The sequence below is a fragment of the Ursus arctos genome, unplaced genomic scaffold (genome assembly GCF_023065955.2).
Source record: "Ursus arctos isolate Adak ecotype North America unplaced genomic scaffold, UrsArc2.0 scaffold_10, whole genome shotgun sequence".
Classification (NCBI taxonomy): Eukaryota; Metazoa; Chordata; class Mammalia; order Carnivora; family Ursidae; genus Ursus; species Ursus arctos.
Genome location: NW_026622764.1, coordinates 10,334,673 through 10,362,554, shown reverse-complemented (window position 1 = coordinate 10,362,554; position 27,882 = coordinate 10,334,673). Strand labels below are relative to the sequence as shown.

At 46.7% G+C, this 27,882-nt stretch overlaps 1 protein-coding gene and 1 non-coding gene across 6 annotated transcripts in view; both read right to left on the bottom strand.

Moving 5' to 3' along the window:
* TMTC4 (transmembrane O-mannosyltransferase targeting cadherins 4) overlaps positions 1–23,698 on the bottom strand; it is a 60,641-nt gene extending 36,943 nt beyond the window's left edge. The window contains exons 1-5 of one of the 5 annotated variants that reach the window (XM_044381927.3): positions 23,476–23,698; positions 17,780–17,995; positions 13,485–13,600; positions 12,161–12,377; positions 6,148–6,235 (exon numbers count right to left, since the gene is read on the bottom strand). In XM_044381927.3, the coding sequence (XP_044237862.2) occupies positions 6,148–6,235; positions 12,161–12,377; positions 13,485–13,600; positions 17,780–17,941 (583 nt within the window). In that variant the 5' untranslated portion in view covers positions 17,942–17,995; positions 23,476–23,698. Of the gene's footprint in view, positions 1–6,147; positions 6,236–12,160; positions 12,378–13,484; positions 13,601–17,779; positions 17,996–22,279; positions 22,340–23,274; positions 23,386–23,475 lie in introns of those variants that run through there. The other 4 variants (XM_057307305.1, XM_026493548.4, XM_057307303.1 and 1 more) reach the window with 4 other exon arrangements.
* On the bottom strand, positions 13,172–13,279 carry LOC113251597 (U6 spliceosomal RNA). The gene has a single exon (XR_003314567.2). It is a non-coding gene; the product is annotated as a U6 spliceosomal RNA (small nuclear RNA).
* Positions 23,699–27,882: the final 4,184 nt, after the last annotated feature.

Here is a 27,882-nt window from a genome sequence, read left to right as displayed (position 1 = left end):
GGTTCTCGGCAGAAGCCTCATCTACCATTGCTGTGTGCAAACATTAAATAGTTCCCAGTTAACGCTCTTGAAAACATTTATACACATCACGTTCAAGGCCCAGCAATCTCTTTCCCATTTTAAAGCAAACATATAAATGTCAAAAGAATGCTACTAGACCAAAAAAGAAAGGTCATATTGCTACTACAGTTAACGTAGTTCCATTAGGACTGGAATACACTTCACCAATTTCTCAAGAACCAATAAATTCGTTGAAAAGCCATCACACAGTAGAGCACTTTTACCTTTGGTATTAGTTTCCAAAGGCTTTATTAAAAAAATGTACTTTCTATAAAGATTGCTCTCGGAAATAATTTTGTAATTTACCAATGAATTCAAAACAGATGCATATATCAAAATATGTACATTGTGAAATAAAAAGGTCAGTACTAGGGGCACCTGGTGGCTCAGTCAGTGAAGCATCTGCCTTCTGCTCAGGTCATGATCCTGGGGTCCTGGGATGGAGCCTGCTCAGTGGGGAGCCCACTTCTCTCTCTCCCTCTGCCCCTCCCCCCTGCTCATGCACGCTCTCTCTCAAATGTATAATCTTAAAAAAAAAAAAAGTCAGTGCTAAAGGAACCAAGAAAAGAATATGTCTTTAGTTTTGTTCCATTCTGCGAGAATACTCCACATTAAAGGAGGTTAATAAATGTATCAGTTCACTTGACAGAAAAACTTTCAGTCTCCTGATAGTTTTTTCATTATTTCACCAAAGTAATCTTTAGAAGTAGTAAGAAGTATTATTCTATCTCCTAAATTATGTGTCCCACATGTTAAATCTATCAACATTTAGAATTTTCTTCAAAAAACACTTCTGATGTCTTTGACATGCATTCAGAATAAGGAATAGGTTCTTTAAGGGAGGGATATGTTAAAATTAATAAAATGATTCTTCATGAAACTTTAGAGTTGTCTCTGTCTTTGGGAAACACCGACAGATTTAATTTTTAATTTTCTTTAGGAAAAATACGACTGATAAATTATTATCCTCTGTAACTGCAAACTGATTTGCCAACTGAAGAACATGAAATAGCACCGTCTGCGATGAGCAAGGGAGTGAGTAGTAAATGGACCCCCTCCCCCTCTCCCACTCCCACTCCCACTGGGATCCAGTCTTACGGAAAAACCACACGATGGTGCCAAATGTGCTATGAGGCTGGAGCAGGTGCACTCCTCCATCCCCGCCCTACTCCCCCACCAGATCCCTTGGGCCATGTGTCCTCAGGCATTTTATGATCATGATAGTGTGGAGGTCTCAACCCCAGAAGCGCTGGACGTGCCTTATTGCTAAGTTAGCTTTCAGTCTCAGGAAGAGAAGTTACCACCAATATTCTCTGTACTGGAAGCTGTTGTATTTAGCTGTCCCCAACCTCTCTGTTATATCAGAAACATGGAGAGTCACAAGAACATTGGTGGTTTTATCTCGGTATGACAAAATAATGGTAACAAAAGGGGGTGCAGAGTGTCAGGGTGTAACCAAGTTCTGAGTGAGCACAGTACAGTCTGGGGCCACTGCGGTCCCCCTTGGGCTGTGTCTTAGCGGAGCCGTCGGTTTGAGAGAACAGATGTTCCAAGACTATCTGCCCCATGTCCAGCCTGTACAAGACAGGATGGAGGAGGAACCATGAATGAAAAATCTCACAGGCCGTCCCCAGCCCACCCCTGGAAACTGGATCATTTCTATATGGATGTTCTAGGTATATAACTAGAAATACCTAGAACATCCAAACAACACAGCCTGTGCTAGGAGAGTTTATTACAACCCTGCCTAAAACCTTTTTTTAGAAAAAAAATAAGGGTTAAAAGGAAGTCTATCCGGCACACCAATGTTCAAAGTAGCATTATTCACAGTAGCCAAAAGGTGGAAACAACCCAAATACCCAGGGACAGATAAACAGATAAATGAGATGTGGTAATGGGATTATTCAGCCTTGAAAGAAATTCTGACACACGGTACAGCATAGAGTTATGCTCAACAAAATAAGCCAGACACAAAAGGACAAATATTGTACGATTCCACTTACATGAGGTACCTAGAACAGTTAAAGTCATGGACAGAAAGCAGAAGGGTGGTCGCCAGGGGCTAGGGAAGGGGGGATGGGGAGTTACTGCTTAATGGGTGCAGAGTTCCAGTGGTGATGGTTACAGAACAATGGGAATGTATTCAGTGCGCTCAACTGGTACATTGGAAAATGGTTCAAATGGTAACTTTTATGTTATGTGTATTTTACCACAATAAAAATGAGGGGGAAAAGTCTATTGGGATTTAAATAATATAACTAATACTTCGCTTTACATCTGCTAGGGAACTCCCCCTAGTATACAGGACATTAAAAAATCACAAGAGAAGAATCTGGTCTCTGGGCCATTTTCACCTTATGACAGTACTTCTTGAAAGGTGGACCGTGTTAGAAACTCTTTCAGAATACTGAGAGCAAACAGTGAGGTCAAGTGGCCTCACCAACGTCTACTGTGGGGACAGATACCACCTAGGAGTCACAGGGAGACAAAATGAAGGAGATGCTGTTCAACCTTCTAAAGGGTTGTCTTCCAAACCTACAGAAACCTCATGAGAGGCAGGGCCCCAGGTCTCAGGGAGAGTCCCACGTGGGCAACGGGCTGGAGAGGAGGCAGTGGGGGAGCGGGCAAGAAGCAGTGTTTCAATTGTTTTCATTTTAGAAAGGGTGCCTTTTTTAAAAATTGGGAAATGAGTTCCCAGTTACTGTCTGGCTTCTTCTATATCAACTGCATTTTTTGGTCTCAAATATTTTATAAATTTATTCTAGTTGCCTATTCTAATATTTTGAGTTTTTCGTGTTTAATTGCTAAATTATATTATTATATTTTGGTTTTAAAATTTCCCAATTTCATAACAAAAATATTAAGTCATTAACTATTCACTTGTTTCATGTAATGTTGGGAGGAAAAAAATTCTAAGGAATACATTGTCTAGTTGTCTGAGATAAACACGTTTTAACAGATTAAAAAAGCATGCCATCGAAATCTGTCGATCTTAATCTAGTGACTCACCAGGCCTTTAAAAAAACCTCAACTATTTAGAAAAACAAAAAAACATACAAAAGTGGAGATATGGCTATAGTGACTTTTATGTCCCCTAACTTAGCTTAAATAATTACCGACTTTTGGCAAGTCTGGCAACATGCTTCCTGCCTCCTCTCAAGATTATTTTGAAGCAAATCCCAGACATGGTACCGTTTCATCCATAAATATTTCAGCAAGTGTCTCTAAAAGGATTATTTTTAAATCATTCATGTGATGCTATTATCATGCTTAATACTTTCACAATTTGTTAACAGAACTGAATGTGCCTCCTGGTTTGTTTGTTAGTTTGTTTATTAAGAGAGAGAGACAGAGCACTTGGGGGGTGGGGAGAGGCAGAGGGAGAGAGAGAGAGAATCCCAAGCAGATTCCTGCTGAGTGTGGAGCCCGACATCGGGCTCCATCTCACAGCCCTGAAATCATGACCTGAGCCGAAATCAAGAGTCGGACCCAACCGACTGAGACACCCAGGCGCCCCCTCCTGGTTGTTTTTAATGATGGTTTTGATAAGCTTTGCCTCACTGGTCCAAGGAGTACAGGGAAGCAGAAGCGCACAAGGCAGTTGGTCTTGGCTTTGAGGTAAGTTAGACTCTGGTGAGTAGACTCTAGTGTGAACCCAGTTCTGCCATAAACAGCTGTGTGACCCCAAAAAGTTAGCAACTGTGAGTCCTACATCTGGAAAAATGGGAAAGTAATTCTATCTACTTTAAAGATCATTACAAAATTAAATGCGAAAAAAAAAATATATATATACACATTGCTGGCAGACAGTCAAGAAATAGCAAATATTATGTTAATAGCAAAGTCTTCTATGTTCATAAGTAAAAACTGCTGGAAACCCCTATTAATTATTACTAAAAAATTTTTTTGGAACCACTCAGATGGTGACCACTACCCTGGGAATCACCTGTCTCAGAGCTTGGCAAACTTTGCCCAGGACTAGGCAGGAAGCATCTCAAGCTTTGAGGCCGGACAGCCTGATGGACGCAGTGAAACTCTGCCGTTGTGGGGCAGAAGCGGCCACAGAGAAAATGAAAATAAATGGGTGTGCCTGTTTCGATAAAACTTTATACACGGACACTGAAATCTGAATTTCATGTAACTTTTTATATGTGACAGAATGTTATTATTGTTTTTTATTTCCCAACCATTTAGAAGTGGAAACATCAGAGAGCTGAGGACAAGTCACACGCAGGTGGTGGAAACACTGGAAAGTGTGGAATCCCAGCGCCGGGCAGCCGGGGCCCAATCCTGCAGGTTCCCATCCTGCCAGTGCCCCGCCTGTCAATCCTGCCTGTTCTCCAGGCCTCTGTGCAACTCCCCTAGCGGCTCCCCAGGGGAATCCAGCTTCCCCCCCGGGTCAGCCCGCTCATCTTGTGCCACAACCAGGGTATCCAGGATGCCAACCCTGAGGTCCTCACCCACCCCCTGCTCCCGATACCTCCTCCTTCTCTTCCAGCACGGACTCTGACCTAATACAGAGCCTGGACCCTTCCCTCAAGCCTTTCCAGTTCCGCTGCCCCATCAAGTTTCAGATGCATCTCATGCTGGGGAAAATTAGCCCCTGTGTCCCTCCTCCCTGCCCCGCCAGTCAGAGCCTTCCTCTGTTGGTCAGCCCTAGCTGGCTAAGAAAAATGAGAAGAGTTACCATGGGCTAGCAAAGGCCATCTTCTCACTACCGGGATAGAACTTTCAGCTGAAGAGTTTAGCAGGAGAACCATTTTTTGAGGACAGTGAAACCTTGAGCTAAATGTTGAAGATGAGTTTAAGATCTGTAAAATGTGATTTAAAAAAAAAAAAATTCTTCTGTAATACTTGTGGTTGTGAGGTATTGTGAAGATTTAATTATGGAAAAAAAGAAACTATACCATGTTGTAATGGTAAAAAAAATATGGAAAAATCATTATTAAAATTTGCCACAGTGACCATTAAATTAGACAGTAATGGCTCAATGCATATTTGGAAAAAACAACTTATTCTTAGCTTGCAGGCCACATGAGAAAGGGTAGTGGGCTGGATTTGGCCCCTGGGTCCCTGCGTTTACTAACCCTGAAATTTCTACTCACTAGCCCCAGCACACAAAATGCTGAATGACCAGTGTGCTCTGCATTATCAATAAGAGATTAATTCACGGGAAAAACCAAAGTACAAGTATTAGCATATGACAATAATATGAAAGGTCTGGTAGCCTGGACCACACCTGAGCTTTGAGAAACTCTGTGGAAAAGCCTCAAGCGGGCCAAGGTCTACACGCTCCTGCTGAAAAGGCTCCACTCCAACATTCCAGAGGAAATCAACCCACTCACCTTCCCTCTTGTCCCCTCCCCCCAAGTAGAAATCATCGACCATGAGATACAGGAGAGTTCTACAGTCTGTACGCTTCTGACTTCTTCAGATACAGGAACTGAATGTGGAGCTTTTGCTGGAGCTAGCAGTTATGACAGGTACATAAGCTGAATTCAGCACATCCAGTGTCTACGATAAAGCAATTGGGAAGGTCCGACTTGACCTGGGGATGACTGGAATCCATACAGTGAGTTCTGCTTCATCCAGTCAGTGCACCTGCTGTATGGCACCAAGCCCTCCTCCACGCCCCCCACCCCAACACACACACTCAATGAGCCAGTTCGACTCCAGCCACTAGGACTTTCTTTGTACATATCAATACCACTCCAATGACAAAACCAAGAATTTTGTAATCCAGGTCCGTATCCACAGCTCTTCATTCATTTTAGACTTTTTCTATTTTTCTCACAGAGAGGTTTTACTGAAGGATAAACAAAAGTATTTTTCCCCTGCAATGTTACCGCAAATAAAATGACAAAAATCAATCACAGCTGCTTTAGGGAACAGCAGAAACTCTTGGTTTCACCACCCCAGAAGGCTCTCGTGTGAATGCTAATGTATGAACTTTATATTACTCAAAAAGCAACGGAGTAAACATGTATCTGAAGAGAGACCTTTTGGGCCACATTCTCTCAAAATGATAAAATTATATACATGGATAATTTCCCATCTCAAAATTAAGAAGGCAAACATAATGCTTACTTTCTCTAAATGCTTTACAGTAGCCAAGGAAAGATAACAGAAAGAACAGGGCCCCCAGGAGGTCTGCGCGGCCGACAACACCAGCAACCTTAAAAGAAGAAAAAAATATTTACATAAGAAAAATTTTAAAAAATCCTAAACTTAGAAAACATAATAAATTTCTTAGAAATGAAAGGCAAAAACCTTAACTAGAGTCTGCCATCTATTAAAATAACTGTGCAACAGTCCTGTGGCCTTATGTCGCTATCGGTTTTTCTTTTCCCTCTTTGGATTAAGACTTGAGCTAGTTGCTTCTGAGACAGCGGATCGTACTGCTGGCTGTTCTGGGAGCAGGAGTCCCATCACAGCACACTGCACCCTAGAGCCCAGACACCTGTGTTGCTGATGGACCCCAAGTGGATTTTCAACGGAAAATGTTATCAGCTCAAAGGGCAGAATATTTAGTAAAGAAAACCTGATTGGAAACATGAAGGAAAGGAGGGAAATAAATGTGAAAAGTCATCAGGCAAACAGAAAAAGATACAGAACAGTCATGCAAAGCTACCTCTACCACTGTTCCTCCCTTCAAGGCCCAAACTGATTCAAGGGGTTAGCACGGAAAGCAGAATGCTTCAACGTGATTGAGAAGGAAAATGACGACAGAATAAAATGTCTACCATTTCTTTCCGCCATGACTGCTCTTTCCTTCTTTACCTTAGTGACAACAAAGCAATGTAAAGTTGGTGTCCCACATCACACCCAATAACTGTTCTCCAAACATCCCCAGGCAGAGAAAGACAGAGAATTCTACCCAGGAGTGTGGGTCTGGTTTACGTGGCACACTTTGCTCACCGACACTTGGATGCGACATGCACCAAAGCTTTACTGGAATTCTCTAGGTATCCCTCCAATGGCTGGTAAATTTATCTTTTCTTAAAGGACAGGTACTATGAAATGTGGGACAAAATAAAGACTGAGCTATAAATGGAGGTAAGAGAATATACAATTAATGTGAAAATTACTATATTTACATTTGATTCCCAACTGTGTGGACAAGCCATGGCTAAAAAGAATGCCTTTTAGCAACAATTTCCCGCTACCCTGGCTAGATATAAAATGCCGGAGGTGATGATCCATTTTGATCATTAATTTCTGACAGCAGTGCGTGTGGCAATGCAAGGTGTCACACAATCGTTAAGACGGAAGGAGCTGATGAATCCAACCTGTGAATGCCACCCACAGGAAAGAACCTCCCAAGAAGGAAGCTAAGGACAAACAAAGATTCAACAGACCTGGGACAAGCATGCCAATATGCCGGAGGGTTAAGCAGTACAATGACTTCATGAGTGCAGTGAATATGTAATGGGAGTTCTCGAATACTCCAGCCTGCAACTCACTCAGTCAGGGACCCGGGAAAATCGGGGCTGCAGGTAAACTGAACAGAGCCTGGCACCCAGTAGGTGCATCTGGCATGCAGTAGGTGCGCCTGGCACGCAGTAGGTGTGGGCTCACTGTTAGTTTCCTGTGGGAATCCTGACGTGTGCTTCCGTAAGCACCAGGGGCAGAAAGGAGCGGACAAAGGGCACAGGAGCTCAGGGCGAGGCAGGTATTGGCTCCAGAGCACCGTGGTGAGGGACAATGGGAGCAGCTGGTCCTCTGGGCTCCCCTGCCAGGACAGTGAGAGGGAGAAGAGGGGCATTATCCATCTGAGCCTATCTACAGGGCCCAAGGATGGCCATGAATCCCAAACCCTTACAGAACACAAAGTAATCCAAACCCATGTAGAGAAGCTTATCCAAAGGGGTCCCTAAAGCAAGGGCTTGGGAGAAGCAGGGGATGGGGTGGGGAGGGGTCTGAGAACAAGGTTTACTGAAGTAAGTGACGGGAGGGAAGTGTTTGGATGAATACCAGGGATGGGGTCAAAACAAGCAGCCTAAACCACCTGTTATTCCGGTAGTTGGCGTACATTTAAAGACCTGCAATAAAATGAATGTTAGACTCTTTTTAAAAAAATCTTTTTAAAAAATATTTATTTTTATTTTAAAGAGAGAGAGTGTACATGTGCGCACGTGTGGGGGGGCAGGCGCAGATCAGTGGGAGAGGGAGAGAGAAATCTCAAGCAGACTCCACGCTGAGCACAGAGCCCGACTTGGGGCTCGATCTCCCGGCCCCGAGATCACGACCTGAGCCCAAACCAAGAGTCAGATGCTCAATTGACTGAGCCACCCAGATGCCCCCAGGATAAACTTTTTTTTAAAACAAATATTCTTTGGCTAATCGGTGAAAATCCTCCCAAGTCTTTAAGCAAGGTACATGACAGCATCTGACATAAAGAAAAACAGATTTTAAAAAGTATGGTGGGCGTTTTAAAGTAAAAAGAGGTTTTAGTCCTCATGAAGAATTTTTGACCTCGTGATTAAAGTGAGACTTCACAGAAAAAAACTACATTTTTAAGGGCTATCCAAGGAAGCACTGAGTCCACTTGTTTGGGGAATGGGCAAGACTATAGAGAGACTGTATTTTTCTTTTTTAACATTTGCATAGTATGTATTTCCAAGCAAAGGTCTTTATAATCGCCTTTGTAGGCTATTTTTTTTCTTATAAATGAAAGGGAGCAGACTGTGCCATCCACAGATATGGCACTTGGGCATACTGATTATTTTGAATTAAAGGTACTTGAGAAACAGCCAGCTCCTCAGAAGGATGATCTGACCATCGTTTGTCCCCCTGAAAGCAGGAAATAAATCTCTCCTATGAAAAGCACCCGCCCTCTCTCAGGAAGGTAGAAGGCATCCTCATCCCCGGAAACAGGGAGTTTAGGGCCTGAGAAGGCTATATAAACAACCCTTGTTACTTCAGTAATTCACTACCCCAAGCCCAAACCCCTATGTCCCGCCAATTCTTCACAAATTTAGAAAACTCTCCTGCTTTGGACACGTCTTTGAATCTCATATTTTTATGGGACTCCAGAAATTAAATTTGTTTTTCTCCCGTTAACCCGCCTTAATGTCAATTTAATTATGAGGCCAGCCAAAGAACCTAGGAGGGAAGAAAGGCAAATGTTTCCACCCCTACAAAGATAACTGGAAACACTCATATTGAGGTTTTCTAGAGAAATCGTTGCAATTTCCTCAAATCCACAGTTGTTTCCCCACTAGGAATAATTTGCATAGGGGTTGTTGAGAAGGAATTAGAGGAAGGGAGAGGGGGAAAGCTTCCCCACCTAATGCCTTCAGCATTAAAATCTGGGTTTGCGCACAGACAGAATTCCTGAGGAGGCCTGAGTTTCCCTCTTTGATACTAAATCCAGGCAACCTGAAATCCTTACTGATACTTTGAGGAAAAGGAAAACCTACAGTGGACTGGTGTCCTTGGGGTCTCCATTCTGAGGGCTAGGCAACCCTCTCCCTTAGCTCTCCTCCCTCCCTCCCTCCCTCATGACTGGCCTTATAGGCCTACAAATACCCCAGATTGATTTGGGGTGGTATACTTGAAAATGAGAGACATTCATATCAGTTGAAGAGTAAAAAACACTAATTATAATTATTTCATTACCCACTGGGGACTCGGAGGTGGGAAGTCTGTAGAGTGACCAACTCACCCTGATTTGCCTGGGACTGTCCCAGTTTTAGAGTGGGAAGTCCCATGTCCCAGAAGCCCCTTAATAATGGTCCAAGTGGATGGCTGGTCACCCTAGAAGACTGGGAAATGCAGGTTCTTATTTGCAGTGGGCAAAGACATTCTCAATCCTAATATCAAGAAGGTGTAAAGACACAGAACACATAAATGTAATACAAAGAAATGTATATTACTAAAACCTAGAGGGGCCCATGCTGCCATTGCTTTCCCTTAATAAATGTGGAGAGAAGCACAATAACCACCCAACCCCCAGTCCTCACCCTAGATCACTGTTCAGTTTGGGGGCACTGTGCCAAGGGCCGTCATGCAGGACCCTGGTCCAGAGTGCACAGCCCAGGGCTACTTCCCCAGCACTGGGCTGGGGGCTTCGAAGGGCTCTCCTTCCACCTAGCTCCTTGGGTCCTGCTTTTTGCTTATTTTTAAACCTGGGTTAAATGCAGAGTGGGGGATAACAGAGGGGTGTAGATAGGAAGAATCGGAAATCTCCCTATCGCCAGAACAGTGAATGATGAACATACAAATTATTTGTTTTAAGAATGCTAATTTGGGGCCCCTGGGTGCCTCGGTCAGTTAAGCGTCTGACTTCGGCTCACATCATGATCTCCGGGTTCTAGGACTGAGCCCTGTATTGGGCTCCCCACTCAGCGGGAAGTCTGCTTCTCCTTTTCCCTCTCCACCTGCTCGTGCACTCTCTCTCTCTCTCAAATAAATAAATAAAATCTCAAAAGAAAAGAATGCTAATTTTAATGACCCATAATTTTTTCTTGCAATTTGAGTCTGAATGACTTTGAAGGAATGGAGGAGGCGTGGGGGAGATGAAGTGATTTTCTCAAATATTCCCTTCTCTCCTATAGCTAGACCTTCCTTGGCTTCTTTTTAAATACTTCAAATGCAGAATTTTAGGGTTAATATGTTCCCAGATTGCATCTGCTGGGGCATGGGTGTGTGTGTGTGTGTGTGTGTGTGTGTGTGTGTGCGCACATTCAGTTATACCTGCTGGCATTTCAAACTTCTCTAAACTAACTTCTCAACGTTTAAAATCAGAATTTTAGAAAAATTTCTTTGGTTAATAATCAAATATTTCATTTTGCTTTAAGATCACACTAAATTAGATGAGGACCAAAACCGTAAATCCGTACTTTTGCCAGAAATTCCCTTATTTCTGATCAACGCGTACACTATCTCTGGGCCCCAACAAATATTTAAGCCATAAGGAGGACTCACATGGAAGCAAATTCTAATTTGGTCACAGTTATATAAATAGTCTATAACAAATCTTTTACAACAGTTTCCAGATTGTCAGTCCTCTGAATTTGCTAAAGTAAAACATTATGAGAATTTTTTTTAAAAAGCTTTAAAGTGATAAGATACTAGGAGAAGACTGTGATAACAACTCTACAATCCTCTTAATACCGAAGAACAGAGTTTAACAAAAGCAGACGCTAAAGGCAGGAATTCTGTTCAATATTTTGAAACTCACTTCAAGATGCTCAATACGTTTGGTTAAATGTGGGGATTTGAATACACACGAAATGCAGAAATCTGTTGCAGAGAAGTAATAAGGAACATGTAGTATTTTATACGAGGTATTTCATGCTCACAGAACAAATGGCTCAAATCAAATCTTTCACCTCAGCAAACATGCAGACTTTCATTTTCAAAGGGTTCCAGGGTAGCAGCAGTAGGGTGGTTCTTGAAATCCCCACACATCTAATGAAATCCCAACACAGTGTGTACCAAATATATTCAGCGGCAGCTCAACGGAATAAAGGTGTGGCCTGCGGGACAGCAGGTTAGGCCCCTGTGCCTCGTCACCTGGGCCACGTGGGCCGAGTCTTCCAAGGGGAAGAGAAGAATCCAGGCAGCAAAGAAGAGGAGAAGGAAGGTGGGAGAGCTCCTGACCACTGCCCAGCACGGGGTGGGAACCACACCTTCCCAGCGCAACTCAAGGAGTGCCGCATCTCCTCAGTGTGAGATTCCAAGTTCTACCCCTAGACCGCTCTCAGCAAAGGTGGGAAAATTACGTCCGACACCTCGCTGAAGACAGGTTCCTAGCTTCTGGCCTTTAGACCCCAAACCCAGGCAATATTCACCGTTTACCCTTTCCGGTGTGGTCATATAAGGGAAAGAGAAAGCATCAGCAGAGATCAGACTATACGGTGATGGCAAAGTCGCCCCCCCCCGCCCCAGGACTCGGCATTTTTCCTACGAGAGGCCTGTTGGATCCACACATAATTGTCTCAAGCGTCTGGCAGGGTGTAGCACCGTATCCCTTCTACCGCGGTAAGACTATTCAAGGGAAACCTTGAATTTTAGGGAATGAGCCAACATACGACGGGCTCCTTGTCCTCACACAAAGACAGACACCACGGATGGACGGACGGACACTACTTACACACTCCGTGTGCACCGGATGCGCGGCGAAGAGCAGAGCGGCCAGCAGGGACGACCTGGGCGCCAGGTTCAACCTCCGGCCTTTACGGGTGTACTGCAGGCCGCCAAACAGCACGGAGAAGACGTCCACCATGAGGACAGAGATGCCACCGTGCAGGAGGATGTTGATCACGTGGAAACTCACGGGGTGGAAGCCGCCACACAAATAGTAGTTAATCCTGTAAGCAAAGGGGGTTCACGCCAGATGCGCAGAAGCGTGCAAAAGAAAACGCAAACCATCTGCAGGAAAAGGCTGGTGAGTAATAGTATTCCAGGGAGAAGAGGAAGTTTGCTGAAAGTGACATCAAGATAAATAACGCCTAGCAAGCGAGGAAGGTTGAAGAAAGGGTGAGAGCATAATTAACTGCAGAGGGAAGAACGGACGAGAAGAGCATCTCAGAGGGGTGGGAGATAATGTGGCGAGGAAAAGCAAAAGCAAAGCTGGACAGATTTTTAAGCGCTGAAAAGGCAAGAGGGCAGGCCAAGACGATAAAACGTAGCACATTCCTCCTGGCTCCCCATAGGGACCTGGGTTTAAGATAGTCCCGTAACTTGCTTATCCAAAAACACAGAAGCACTCCCTGACAGTTCGTCCATCAGCCTTCCATCCAACAAAACACATTCCCACTGTCAGGGATTCTTATTCCTGACTGCTGCTCACTTACCAGCAGTTCTAATTCATCATTTCTGTGCTTCTGACAGGTCTGTACACACGTTTAATGCACTGAGAAACAGCTATGGATGGGAATTCTGGTGAGGTGAATAAATCTACCTAATGCAAACGGGGAGGTGGGTGAGTGTGTTTTTAGCTTTATTTTGTTTCTGCACATTGACTTGGTAACAGTAGGAAGATTTTTACCTTATTATTTTCATAGTGGAAAAAACCCACAATTTCATTAGATGCCACAAGCTGCCTTGACTCACATTGTTTCTCCTGTGTTAACCAGCAAAGGCCCAACCTCCAAGAGATGTGCAAAATATGGAACGTTTCACAAATTTGCATGTCATCCTTGCACAGGGGCCAATGCTCACCTTCTCTGTAAACTCCCACTCTTAGGATCCGTACTGGCAAAGCGAGCCCTGGAGTCAGGCTTCCTCACGCACATTCTATCTTCCTGTGACCTATTCCTAACAGTTGGGATTAGCACACACTTCTTGGAGACCCATATGAGTGAGTGGTTTATTCTCCCTGAGGATCCTTCGGGGACTTGACTCCACCGCACTGGAAGCCTTATCGCATGGAACCTGGGACAGCATCTCGCGCAGCCCGCGCTGTCGTACCTCACCTGAAAGTCAGGATGGTCAGAGGGCGGTAGGACTTGTGGCTGGTGTTGCTGCTCAGCCTACTGCCCCAGAAGTCATGATGCCACAGGTCGCCAAGGGGCGTCTCTGCTCGGAGGTCCTGCAGGAACGCAGCAGAGGGCATTCTGAACAAAGGAGTCACGATCCCCCCATCCTGTGCCTAAGCTCTCACCATGAGCTCTTCCTCGGAGCTGCGCATTCCCCTCTGCTCCATCTCTCCCACCAGTCCTGGCCCAAATCACCATCATCTCTCACCTAGGATACAGCCAGGCCTCCGAGGGGCCCACTGTGCCCTGTGACATGTTCTCCAGGCTGATCTCCCTGCTTAAAACACTGCGATAGCTCCCCTCCTCCCCCAAGACAAAGCCTACGTCCTGATGGGGATGTCCCAGCCCACGGCACTCTGGTTCCTGCTGGGCTCTGCCTGCTCATCTCCCTCAGGCTCAGACCTTTGTCCTACCCCACTCAGCACCTGCTGCCACCGATCCCAAAGGCTCTGCACGCACAGGTGTCCGCCAGTTACCCCTCAGCTCGTCACAGCCCAGTTCCTCCCGCCATTCACACCTCAACCAGCGAGCTGTGACCTTCCTCAGCTGATGCAATTCCCCTTCCTTGGGTCTCCAGGCATCTCGCACCTGTCCTTACGGTGCCTGGCACACTGGCGGTTTATAGTCTCTAACTACCCTCTGTCTGCCCCACGGGACTGAGGGGTAAGGAGGCCCAGGCTACATTGTGTGGGCAGGGAGTATACAGAAGGTGCTTAATCCATGTTGAATGAACTAATGGATCCCATAGCTCTTTCACATTCATAAGGTAATTTCCCTAAAATAGCCCAGTTAAAACATGAGTGGGCAAGCATATATTGTTTATTTTTGATCATGAGCTCAACAGGTAGAAAAATTAAAGAAAAAACAACTTCCACATAATTTTTAATGATAAAAATCACTAAATATTAAAAATATCTTACCTATCTTACTATTAAGGTAATTTAATTTGGTTCTATACTACAGATGCTTAAAAATGCATCTTTTTAAAAAACATTTAAATGTAAAACTAGGGGCACCTGGATGGCTCAGTTGGCTAAGTGTCTGACTCTTGATTTTGGCTCAGGTCATGATCTCAGGGTCATGCCATCGAGCCCCGTGGCAGGCTCCCTGCTCAGCGTGGAGTCTGCTTGTTCCTCTCCCTCTGCTTTCCCTCCACTCGCGTGCACATGCACTCTCTCAAATAAATAAAATCTAGGGGCGCCTGGGTGGCGCAGTCGTTAAGCGTCTGCCTTCGGCTCAGGGCGTGATCCCGGTGTTCTGGGATCGAGCCCCGCATCGGACTCCTCTGCTGGGAGCCTGCTTCTTCCTCTCCCACTCCCCATGCTTGTGTTCCCTCTCTCTCTGGCTGTCTCTCTCTGTCAAATAAATAAATAAAATCTTTAAAAAAATTTTAAAAATAAATAAATAAATAAATAAATAAATAAAATCTTTAACAAAATAAATGTAAAACTAAATTGCTTAAAGTGTGTCTACCAAGAAGAGGCAGACAAGGCACTATAGAGTAAGCAACAAAAGTTGAATGTTGATTTTTCTCTTTAAAGCATAACTAAACAGGACTGTTTTAGCGACTAGCAGTCATGACATGCTAAGCACCACACAGTGTATCAGTCAAAACTCTGTTGCAGAAACCAGAATCAACTCTGATTAACATAAGCAAAAAAGGAATGCTTTAAAGAAGACAGCAAGGCTCAAAGACTCCCAGGTGGGCTCCTGGGTTTGGGGCGCCACAGCCAGAAGCACACCCACAAATCACACCACTCGACACCTTGCTGAGGCTGCCCAGCCACCTCCAGACCCTGTCCTCTTTGTGTAACTAGCTCCTGCCTCCACCTGTGTTTGCATCCCACCTGGACAGTCTCTGCAGCTTCTAACTACCCAAGGTGGGGAAAGCCTCAAGCAGAAATGCGTCAAATATGGCCGGCCCAGAAGGGCAACTCAGGTCTACAGCACCCGGGGGAGTTCAGGAAGTATTCACTACTTCGAAGGGCAAAGGATTCACTACCTACTGACTCAAAGGGCAAGGCTTGAGGATGGGTGATGGAGGCAAAGCTGGTCACCTGATACCCACTTTGAGGGGGAATTTCACTTCTATTGTGTATCAGCTTCAGAGCTCTTGAGCATACTGACCCCTTTTCTAAGAGTCAGTTCGATATTTCATGAAGGTCTTGGACCTTCTTGACCCACTAATTTGGTTTGCTCGGTTACAAAATTGGAAGTCTACCTTCTTTTGCATTGTCCCAAGAGTACTTGTTCACTTGTGAAGGAGCTGGGCAGAGGCTCTTTCCCTCCATTTGAGCAGAAAATGAACACCAACGAAGCTCTAAATATTTGATGATGTGTAGCCTACATACAGCAGGGCGCCCAACAGGAAGAAAGGTCAATTTTTCCTCATCATGATTTATGGAAAAGACGTGTGCCTGAATTTCTGCTAACTCCACTGGCTCAAAGAAAATCATCATCTCAATGAAAAAAGGCAACTCAACACTACAAGGAAGCATCTGGAAAACAGTCTTCAACACCAATAAAACCCAGGAACAGCCTGTTTCACATTACTGTGGGCACGGTGCCAAGGAACAGAGCAGAGCCTTTCATTAAACAGGAAAGGAAAAGAGGAGGGCTAGCAAGTCAACAAAGGGGCACAGTGTGATGTTCTAGAAAACACTGCCAAGACAATGGGCAGCAGAGCCACAAAATGGCTTCATCTGCCTTACCCCATGCAGATGGAAGAATTACAACCGCATACCGGGGCGTCTGGCACACAACAGAGCTCACGCCTTCCCCTGCCTTGTCCGTCAGAGTTCTTCGACATACGTTCGAAGTTAACACTTCCTACGTCCTCCACTTTGTAAAAGAAGAGTCAAGAAACTCTCGACGAAATGAAGAACGGGCTTTAAAATTAAGTCATAGTCTCATATTCTTGTTAGAAAAGCAACTCTGGAGTGATGAAGCCACCAGTGTGACGTGCTTGCCGGGAGCTACAAATTTAACCACTTTTGCTTTTAAGCATGGTTTAAAAAAGAAACGAACGCTACCGTAAGCTTGGGGTGAACTTGAGGAAAAGTACAAGGGAAGAACCTCAATTAGAAACAAACCTCAAGGATGCTGTGGTCTGTGTCATCAAAATAGAGAAAATCAAGTACAGATAATAGGTTACAAATACAATACCTGGAAAAGTCACCCCCACTCCCACCCCACCCTCGCCCCACAGAACACATGTTGGTCACAGAGAATTTTTCTCAACATTTTCAACATGAAAACGACTTTTTTTTTTTTTCTCATTTGGGAGAATCCACGACTTGAAAATTCTAAGAGCAACCCCAGTGTTGCAAAGAGTTGCTACAGTTGCATTTACCAGAGAGAAAGAGATTAGTATATTCCTTCAGGTTCTCTTCGTTGGTGAAGGCACAGACATAAAGCGTCTGCTGAGTCACCGGGTTGTCCCAAACACTCATCTGAGCCATTTCTGCACTCTTTCTCCTCTGGGCTCTCCCTACATCCAAGTTTCCTTCTAGCTCACTTGAATCTTTTTCTTCCCTTCCCCCAGCTAGTGAAAGACAGTATCATTTTTCCGGCACCTATACGGTACCCACTGGTGAGCAAAACTGGCTGGGGTTTTGCAAACTCAGCAAATTTGAGTCTCCAAACAAGACATGAGTGGGAACGGCAGCTTCCACGGACAGCACACTCCTTATCCTCTAGCAGCTGCCGGCAGGCTGTCCTGATGATATCGGCAAAGGACAAAGAAGCAGCCAACCCGCTGCCTGCGGCTGAGGACGCACCTCTTGGCCCATGATCAGACTCGTCCATCACTGCAGCAAATGCATGTTGGGGCCAGGGGAGGGGGGCGGGGAGAACATCTGTGGCCTAGAATTCTGGAAATTTGTCATAAAACCTGAAATACTTAGTCTGCAATGCCTTGCAATACCCTTGCTTGCCTAGCAATCTGAGAGAAATGGTCTCTCTGATACGTGTGCAGACTGGGGCCTCGGACAGGGTACGTGGTGAGGGTACAGCTCGAGGCTGGGCAGGGGTTGGAGACCATGCTTCGAGCAATAAAAGCCCTAAATCAAGGAAATGTGACCTAAGAGGTGGGAAATCTAGAACACCACTGGGGCCCAGGCAAATGCTTAACCAAAGTTTAACACAGAATTATTCAACACAAATTTCGATTATTCATGAGAAACAGGCAAATGGTTAACGTAAGTTTAAGAAAAAGGAGTTACGATACGAACCTTATTGTTAATAATAGCTTCAGAGTCATCAAAGACAAAATCCCCATCGTAGCTACGTGCAAAACACACGAGGGAAACAAATCCCACCACTAACTTAGCCCAGAAAGGGGGAAGAACCGAAGACGGAATGATGTGATCCAAACTGGCGTCCAGCTCGGCCATTTTGCAAACTGCCGGCTGCCAGCCTCTCGCTCCAGCATTATGCTGGTTAGAAATCTGCAAGAAAAAGGACGAGACACAAATATGCATCAACATGCTGTTAGGAATGTCTCTGCAGCGAACACATGTACCTTAAGTGAGTAAGAACTACACAGCCATCTGTGCGGTGAGTTTATAGGGTGTGGTCAGTAGAGTCACCTGGGACACATGTAAATTCTCTGGGCCCATCTGCAACCTACCAAACCGGAAGCCCTTGGGTTTCCAATACTGCATTATCTTGAGAAACAGTGATGTCAGGGAATCCTGCATATATCAACCCCATAAGGCAAGTTGTTTTTATAGTCTGAACTAGTTTACACCAAAGTTTAAAAAAAAAGTTACCATGTTGCTTCATCCAACCAAGAGAAATCAATAAATGCTCCTTGTTGGGTCTTAGCACATTGTGTGTATGTGTACGTGTGTGTGTGTTAGGGTATAAAACATGGTCCTGATTCTGAAAGAGCTTACAGTCGCTCTACAACTCAGACTCGCATGCCGGTTGGACGAAAATCCGGGAGAGAGGTTTTAACACAGATGATGAGGCAGGGCCCACGACTGAAGGCCAGCTGAGAGGTTCACACACAAGAGAGGAAGGAGAGAACACTGTAGACTGATTGGTTTAGGACAATACCTTCGTCCAGAAAGGGCTGAGCTGAATCTTAAAGGAGAAGAGGGGAAGCGAGTCCAGGTAAGGATATGACCTTCAATGTTGATGAAAGAATCAAGTTAAAAATATGTTCTTATTTTTTAACTTTTTTTTGCAGATAGGCAAAATGTTAAAGTCAGAATGGGTTGTCTCCCCGCCTTGCCATGTATTAGTTCTGTGGCCTTGCACATGTCACCTGCCCTTTTGGAGTCTACTTCCTGTGCCACTCAGCAAAGCATAAGAACTTTCCAGTGGTGAGAGACACCTGAGAGCTTCCTGCCTTAGCACTTGCCCAAATATCAAACTACCCTGCGAGTCACATTTTATCTGTCCCTATCCTCACTGCACCCTCAACAGGTGCTTTCTTTGCATTTACCAGAATCCTGTTTGGCTCAAACTGTTCGGGTTCCAATCCTGTGTTACCTTGGACAAGTTACTTAACCTGTCTGGCCTCATTTTCCTAGCCTCTACAATGGGGATAGTTGTTCTGCCTTACATGGTGGTCATTAAACAAGATACCGACCTAAAGTGCTTAGAACTGCTATCTGGCTTTAATGAATGCTCAAGGGAGGTAACTATGATTCAAACACTTTCCTTAAGAAGGGTAAAAGCACAGGCACAGAACTATTTCTTAAAATCTCCTTTAGTGTTTTGGTTTATTGTCTTCACTAGGAAGGGACCTGGCCCCCAGTCTTTTCATGCTAGGATGGAAGAGAATCCCAGAGCCCTTGATTGGGAAGGCAGTTTAGATGTATTTTTTTCCAGGCTTCCAAGGGAATACCCCACGTGATGGATTCAATAAGTCAGCCAAACAGGCCATCTGAGGTCACAGGCATCTTTTCTATAGGCTTTTATCTGAGTGAATATGGAGAAAGATCCAACAGTCAATGGGACACATCATCCTCTGATAACATTGCCCCTTTCCAGGTGCTGGAAAGAGGCCCAGATTTACAATCCAGAAAGGAAAGGCTCTGCGTCTCTCTCGCTGCTGGTCCCTCAAGCTTCTCCCACCTAACATAACTGACACTCTCAGCAAGTGCGGGGGAAAGAGTCCAGCTGCTATCTGCTGCCTTTTTCTTTTCCACCGAAAGACAGACCATTGGTGATATCCAAATTACAGCTGCAAATACAATATAGCTCACCCCGCAGGTCCCTATCACTGTATCTACATTTTGGCTACAGAAATTGCTACTTAAAAAGCAATGCAAAACAAACAAAAATGTGAAAATAAAATCACAAAGCCCATACAGTGAGAAAGATACCACGACTTAATACAGAGGGAATAAAAGTGTTCTTGGATTTGGAAAATTAATGTAGAGGAAAATACATCAGTTTTTTGTTCTGCTGTTGTTTTAAGTAAGGCTCCATGCTGGCCACTGAGCTCCAATGCGGGGCTTGAACTCATGACCCTGAGATCAAGACCTGAGCTGAGATCATAAGTTGGAAGCTCAGCCGACTGAGCAACCCCAGGTGCCCTAAAATACATCAGTTTTAAATGCACAATACAGATGTGAGCTGATGAATAGTCAGAGCTGATCTTGATGTTACCGGCTTTAGGCCCAAATATTTGAATATTATTTCACAAAAGGCTATCGTGAGGTTCCAATACCCATATGGGAAGAATAACGAAGCAAGAGATATCTGTGCTCCTAAATTCATTGTCCTGCCCCACTTTTCATTTCAGGTTATTTGTAATACAGGTGAATCGTTTTGGTGCTCAGGCCACAGCCCAGATATATGGAAGGCAGACTGGACCCGAACATCTGCAGTGCCCTGGAGGCCAGGCCCGGACTCCTGGAGCATCGGCAGGATGGTTGAGTCAATCTCAGAATGATCTCCCCCTCTTCTATTGCAGGGGCATCAGGGAACCTAGAGTTTGCCCCATCCCTCACCCTCTAGCTTACTCTTTTCTGCTGGGCTCCTGTCTCCTCATTGCAGCTTCCCTCCCAAGTCACCAAGGTTCTCACTACTTTGCCCTCCCTGAAAATACTCGAAAATGCCCTTTTCATTGAAGGCATGATGATTAATGTATACACTGGGATAGTTCAGAAAGTACTGTAGATTAGCACATGCAATAAAAGCTACCATGTGTTAGGAACCTATGCAAAGTTCTCAGGGTGTCACCCAGGTGTTAAAAGCACAGGCTCTGGAGGCAGCCGACTTGGACTTGCTACCTTTGAGACCTTGAGGATCAGTTCCTCATTGGCACAACAGGGTACCACTGCATACTTCGGGAGGTTGTCATAAGGGTCAGATGAGAGAATGTACGGAAACAATTAGTTCCCATTCTTGTTACTATTTTGGAGAAACTAGCTCTCAGTGCCTGGTCCCCAATCTCCCGTCTGGGGAACACCGATGTTGCCACCAATTCTTTATTCCTGCAGATGGGCTTCCCAACTCAGGCCAGCAGTAGCCCATCCTGTGTCCTCATATCACTGAGAAAAGGATGCCCTTCTTTGGATGGACCCAGGGCACTGTGTGCTTGGCTGGTGTCTGTATGTCCTGCAGAGTGTAACACAGTGACCCTGCTCCCAACCTCGCTTGTTCCCACAGGAAATGGACTTTGTTCTGTGATGATCCCAGCCAGACTTGGTGCTCAGGTAGAAGTCCCGCCAGAGTGAGGTGGTAGAGACAGGTGGAACCGGCCCTCCACCTCTTTCTGTACGCAGGCCATGAAATAGGAAGGCCCACATTCCGTTTTTCTCTTGATAGGTCCCCAGCTGCACTGTCCCATTCCTCTCCTCCAGGTGTCCTGCCTGGGAGCCCTGGCTCTGGGGTGTGGCTGGATGGTAAATTCACCATAGGAGGGGAAAAGAAGGGAGCCTCATGGAGGCCTCAGGCTCTGTCCAAAGTGGTGCTGCAGCCAGTCTGACCAGTGACAGAGCTGCTGCTCTGACCCCTCTCTGACTCCTGTGCTCATTTCGCACTGCTCAGAATTAACTGGCCCTAGAAGTAATTGAATTTGGAACAAAACAAAAGGCTCTTTACTCTTAATTTCGCAAAACTTCTAATATGAAGCCTCTATGGGCAGGGGGCTAAACAAATTAATCCATCATCAATGGTGAAAAAGACCTCAAACAAGGACCCCACCTCCCAAAACAAATGTCATGGAGCTATGAACCCTGGGGACCCAGTGACAGCTGACACAGCAGTCATGGACTGCAGGAAATAGGAATGGTGAGACTAAACCTAAAGGCTTCACCCTGAAACATGGGCAGCAGCGACCTATTACGGAATACTCCTCCACATGCATGGACAGGCCTGCTGGCCTCTGGCCGACCCTTCTACCTCATCAGTAACAATCCATCCAAACGCAAGCTGCCCTCTGCCAGGCTGAGATGAGACGGTGCTTCTGGAAATCAGATTAAAGAACACCATCATTTCTGACCCAGCATCTGGAGACTTGAGCTGGCTGCTCCTCTCTTGGGGCCCTCAAGGTGTGGGAGCCTGCCATCTCCACTGCTCTTCACCAGGCAGAGCTGGGGGAAAAAATGCTATTCAAAGTATCTTCTTCTTGTGATAACCTTTCCTCTTTTTAATTCAGTAACAAGCAAGAGCCATGCCTGCCTAGAGCAAGAATGACTGCGCGTGGCTTGACATTCAGTTAGGCTGTCCCAGAAAGTTTCCAGCTTGCTATCTTGTAGCCATGTTCCCACCTAAGTCAGCCGGCATCACTTTACCCCACATCCATCTGGGGGTGCGCCAGGCATGGTCAGGACTGCTGGGAGAGGAGATAAGGAGGGGATCCAGTCAGTCGTTACTGTAATTGTTCCTCAAGGAATTCTCCCCATCCATCTGCTCTCCCACAGATAACAGTGTGGGATGATTCACAGCGCGCTGGCTTGATCTTTCTTCTAACTCCTCCCTTCTTTTGTGTGAGGTTAAAAAAAAAAAAAAGAAAAGAAACACACACACACGCACCACAGTCAAAACATCAACAAGACCAGAAGCCCCGCGGAGTTCGCAGGAGGTGAGGCGGCGGCTGCGCCACCTGCTCGGCTTCCCTGAACTCCAAACCCGCGCGGGGAAGTGGCAGCTCGGCGGCCCCGGGCACCCCGGCCGGTGGCACCACGGCTCCCCCGCCGCTCCGCTCGGCAGCCAGCGCGGAGGAGCTGGCACTCGCGGCGCGGCAGGGGAGCCGCCTTTAACCTAGGGCAGGCGGCCAAGAGGCCCGGCTGTGCCCAGCCATCGCCGGCGCCGCGGCCAGCTGGCGGCCAGGCGCGGGGCCCCGCAGCCAGGTGGCCGTTCCAGGGACGCGCCGCAGGCGCCTGGTGCGCCCCGGGGCGACGGAGCGCCCGTGCGGTTTGAGCAGACAGGGGTGGCAGCGGTGACCACCGCCCGGGGTGGAAGAAGCACAGGAGCCAGGGCGCGGGCCGGCGGAGCGCGCACCCTCCACGCCGCGCCCATTGTCCCGCGTGCAGCTTACACCAGGGCGCACGGCGCTCGGGGCCCGCGTCTTCCGTGACCCCGACCCCGGCCGCAGCCCAGGTCCTGGAGCAAACTCCCAGCAGCACCGCCGCCGGGCCCGGGCCAGCCCGCGGGGCTCGAAGCGCGGAGACTGCAGGGACCCCCCGTCCGCTCCGCGCCCAACTCCGCTCGTCTCGCGGCACGCTCAGCCGCTCGGCCCTGCAGGGGCCGCCCCGCGCGTTACCTGCAAGGAGCCGGAGCGGCGGCCACATCTCCCTCCCGGGCGCGAAAACTCCGGCCGCTCTCGGCGCCCGCCCGGAGCTGGGCAGGGGGAGGGGCCGCCCGCGCCGCGCCCCTGCCCCCCGCCGCGCCCCCCCCCCCCGCGCCGCGCCCCCCCGCCCGCCGCCCGCACCGCCCGCAGCTCCCCACGCGCGCGGGCGCTCACTCTCACACTCCCGCCTCGCCCCGCCCTCTCCTCGCGGCCATTGGCTGCTCCTGTAGTCACTTTCACGCCGCAGCCCGTTCCTCTTCAGTTCATTGGCGGCCGCGCCGGTGACGTTGGACCAGAGGGCGCTAGTCGGCGGCGAAAGAGGCGCAGGGACAGACGGCGTCGGCAGGAGTGCAGGAAGCGGAGTTCTAGGCGCTGGGGCCGGGCAAAGCCCGGCGGGAAGGGGCGGCCCTAGCCTGGCCCCACGGGGGCGGGCAGCGGTCGGGCCCGCCTCCTGCAGTCCGCGGGCGCGGAAGCCTAACCGCGGTCTGTCCTGCGCTTCTCGCGCTATCGGTGGCGCTCCGCGGAGGGACTGCAGCCTCCCTGCAGGAAAGGGAACTGGATGAGAACCATCAGGACTCTTCCTGTCAGGGAGGAGTTGTTTCAAATTTGTGTGTCTCCACGTTCTGCCGGCCTGACTTCTTCCTGTCTGGGAGTAGTTGTTTCAAATCTGTAGGTCTCCACTTTGTGCCTCAGAACAGAAGTGAAACTGCGTTCTTCCATCCAAGGCCCTGCCGCCTATTGTTATTAATGGATCCTCGGCCCAGGTCTTCATTCTCCTGCTGATGCACGAACCCTGCTGTGGCGCTTGGCCAGATCGGCCATTCAGACGTCCGTTCATACCAGTAGTCACTTAGTCCGAAACTTTTACTCCCAGCCGGATTGCCACTCCACCCGCCAGTAACGCCCCTCTCAGTAGATTACTTTGCTGCCTCACCTAAAAGAGAGAAACCTTTTCCATTTTCCATCGCCAAACGCACAAACTTCCTTACAGCACGGATTCCACCATTCCATTCCCCGCTTTCCCCCCCAGTATCACAGAGTCCAGTCTTGACTGGATTCCTATTATCAGCATTTAATTAATCCCAAGCCTTCCTCTGCCCCTCACCCCACCCTTCCAGTGCCACCCTACTCCCCATAACTGAAGTTAAAAGAGCTGCCAGTCTCCACGCCCCTCTCCCCTTTCTAGTCTTTCAACTCGCACTTCTTGGTTTCCACATTCCGCCGAAACTGCCTTTTCTATAGTCACCCATAATCACTAAATCCAAAGGACACTCTCCTTTCTCATTTTACTTCATCTCTAAGCAAAATTCTTCCTCAGACACGCTTCTTTTGGTGATAGTGTTGTGCTGCTCTCCTGTGTTCCCCAGTCTCCTTATTTTGCTCATCTGCCTGATGACCTCCATAGGACATTTTTAAGGTCTCAGCCCTTTCAGGCTACAATTTTTCCCGGTATGATTTAATCCACTACCAACATTTCAATCAGTTGGTTGGACGCAGCTACAAGCCTTGAGCAAAAGTCAACAAAGGCATTCTGTGAGAATGCCCAAATGATGCTGCATGACCTGGCCCCTTGCCAACGGCTCCTGAATAGTCTCATGTACCTGTCGCCTGTGTTTCCTGAGCTCAGCCACACTGGCCTTTTATAGTCCTACAGTGTGTTATGCTCCTTTCCATCTTGGGCTGTTCACCTACCCTGCAGCACTTTCTCCTGCTCTCCTTATGACACTTGGCTAGCTCTAATTCATCCTTCAGGTCACTGCTCAAATGTTGATTTTCTCAGAAGAGCCTTCTCTGAATTATCTCCCCAAACACCCTTAGGTCCCTCTGTATGGTCTCATTGTTCTTATCACAAGTGTAACTAACGATCTATGTGATCATTATATGCAGTCTATCTCCCTCATTAGACTTACCTTCCACGGAGGTAAGGACCATGGCTGTCTTAAGTACTGTACCCCCACAGCCGGTGTGCCTCCCACAGAGCAGGCACTCAACGTCTCTCCAAAAGAAGTACATTTCTGAAAGTCATACTGCATGTTATTGGTGATGCTGGAGTTAGAATTGGAATCTCCTGACTTAATCCAGTGGAATTCTATTCCATTAATGGCTGAGCCAGCCATGATCAAAGTGTTATCAAGCTACGTGCCAAGAAAGTGGCAGGCTTTGTGAATATAAGGTGAACATGTTGCTGATTCTACCTTTCACAATCTTACGGTTTATTTTTTAATTTTTTTTAAAGATCGTATTTATTTATTTGACAGAGAGAGCAAGAGAGCACAAGGTGGGGGGAGCAGCAGAGGCGGAGAGAGAAGCAGGCTTCCCACTGAGCACCAAGCCTGATGCGGGGCTGGATCCCAGGATCCTGGGATCATGACCTGAGCCAAAGGCAGAAGCTTAACCAACTGAGCCACCTACGGGCCCCAATCTTATGGTTTATTAAGTATGAGATGCAGGGGTGCCTGGGTGGCTCAGTTAAGCGGCCAACCAGTCAACTCTTGATTTCAGCTCAGATCATGAACTCAGGGTCCTGGGATCAAGCTCCTCATTGGCCTCCACACTCAGTGGGGAGTCTGCTTGAGGATTCTCTCTCTCCCTCTCCCTCTGACTCTCCCCTCACTCATACTCTGTTTCACTAGCTCTAAAATAAATCTTAAAAAAAGAAGAAGTACGAGATGCAGAGAATACCTCCCTGCTGCTGATTCATATTCTGTCCCCCACCCCTTGACCCCCAGATGGGGGTCACCATCACACATAGAAAACAGGTTGGTTGAGTGCTTAGTGTGTGCCAGGCACTGTGCTAAACCCTTTGCATATGTTATTTTTAAAAATTCTCACAAAAGCTCTAAGAAGTGATTATTGTTATCCTAATCCTATGGATGAGGAAAAAGAGGCACAGAGTCAAACAGCCAGTGCGTTTCTTTTCTTTTCTTTTTTTTCTTTTTTAAAAGCCAGTGTCTGTTCGTTCTTTCTTTCTTTCTTTCTTTCTTTCTCTTTCTTTCTTTCTTTCTTTCTTTCTTTCTTTCTTTCTTTCTTTCTTTCTTTCTTTCCTTCTTTCTTATTAGTTTCAGAGGAAGAATTTAGTGATTCATCAGTTGCGTATAACACCCAGCGCTCATTACATCATGTGTCCTCCTTAATGCCCATCACCCAATTATCCCTTCCCCCCCACAGCCCCCCACCCCAGCAACCCTTAGTTTGTTTCCTAGAGTTCAGCATCTCTTATGGTTTGCCTCCCTCTCAGTTTTCATCTTATTTTATTTTTCCTTCCATTCCCCTATTATTCATCTGTTTTGTTTCTTAAATTCCACATATGAGTGAAGTCATATGGTATTTGTCTTTCTATGACTGACTTATTTCATTTAGCATAATACCTTCTAGTTCCATCCATGTCATTGCAAATTTAGCCAGAGCATTTCTTAGTGGAGCCAAGACTGGGGGTACAACTGAGGGATGTAGCTGGAGATTTAAAGAACCCTTAAATGACTAACAAAGTTGATATTTTGGGGCTGGGAAGAACTAGAACTGAGAAGATAGTAAGTATTGTCTTCCCTGTCCCCCCCCCCCCCATATGTTTTTCCTTTCTCTCTTCTTAGCAGCAGATGTCAAAATTTGTTGGAGGGGAGGAGCCTGTGTTGCTCAATCAGGTAAGCATCTGCCTTCAACTCAGGTCATGATCTCAGGGTTTTGGGATCCAACCCCAAGTCAGGCTCCCTGCTTGGCAGGGAGTCTGCTTCTCCCCTCGCCCTGCCATCCCCCACCGCTTGTACACACACTCACACACACTGTCTCTCTGTGTCTCAAGTAAATAAATGATTTTTTTTAAGTTGTTGGAGATGAACCATTTGAGACTTTTGGACAGAAACTACATAATTTTTTGAAAACAGGTGTTGTGGAGCTCCTGCCCAGTGACCACACTTTTGCTTCTGATTAGTGTATCCTGAGAGCTGGTGCTGCTATTCAGGGCACCTGTGTTCCTTGATGGAACTTCTGACTGGGGTGGGTGGCAAGCAAGAAGGGAACCAGAGTCCCCTTACACTTACACTGTTGCCAGGGTCAAGGTAGACAGAGGTTGTTTGTTCCAGGGATGGCTCATTCATCAAGGACTCAGGTTCTTTCCAACTCCTTGCTCTGCCATCCTTGTTGGGGTGGCATTTCAGTTCCCTTCATGGTATAAAATGGCTCTCTCAGTTCCTGGCATCTTATTTGGAATGGCAAAATCTAAAAGCAGGAAGGAACCTTCTCCTATGATGTCTGAACTCCTAGGAGGGTAGAAATCTTTCCTAGAAATTGCCTACCTGAGATCCTGGCCACATGTTCACACTTAGGTCATCTACCATCAAGGGAAGAGAACCAACGTAGACTGATCAGGGCTTAACTGAAAAGCAGTCCTTTTTCCCTAAATCACAGGGTGTGGGGGGCAGTTGGGGGGCTAGCAATTTGTAGTTTCTGTTGGGGGGAATGGTTGTTGGATAGGTAGCCATTAGGATGTTTTACCAGATGGCGTTTGGAAGGGGATAGAGTGTCAAGGGAGAATTTTACTATTAACACATGAAAGATTTCAATTTGTTTGTATGTTGAGAAGTA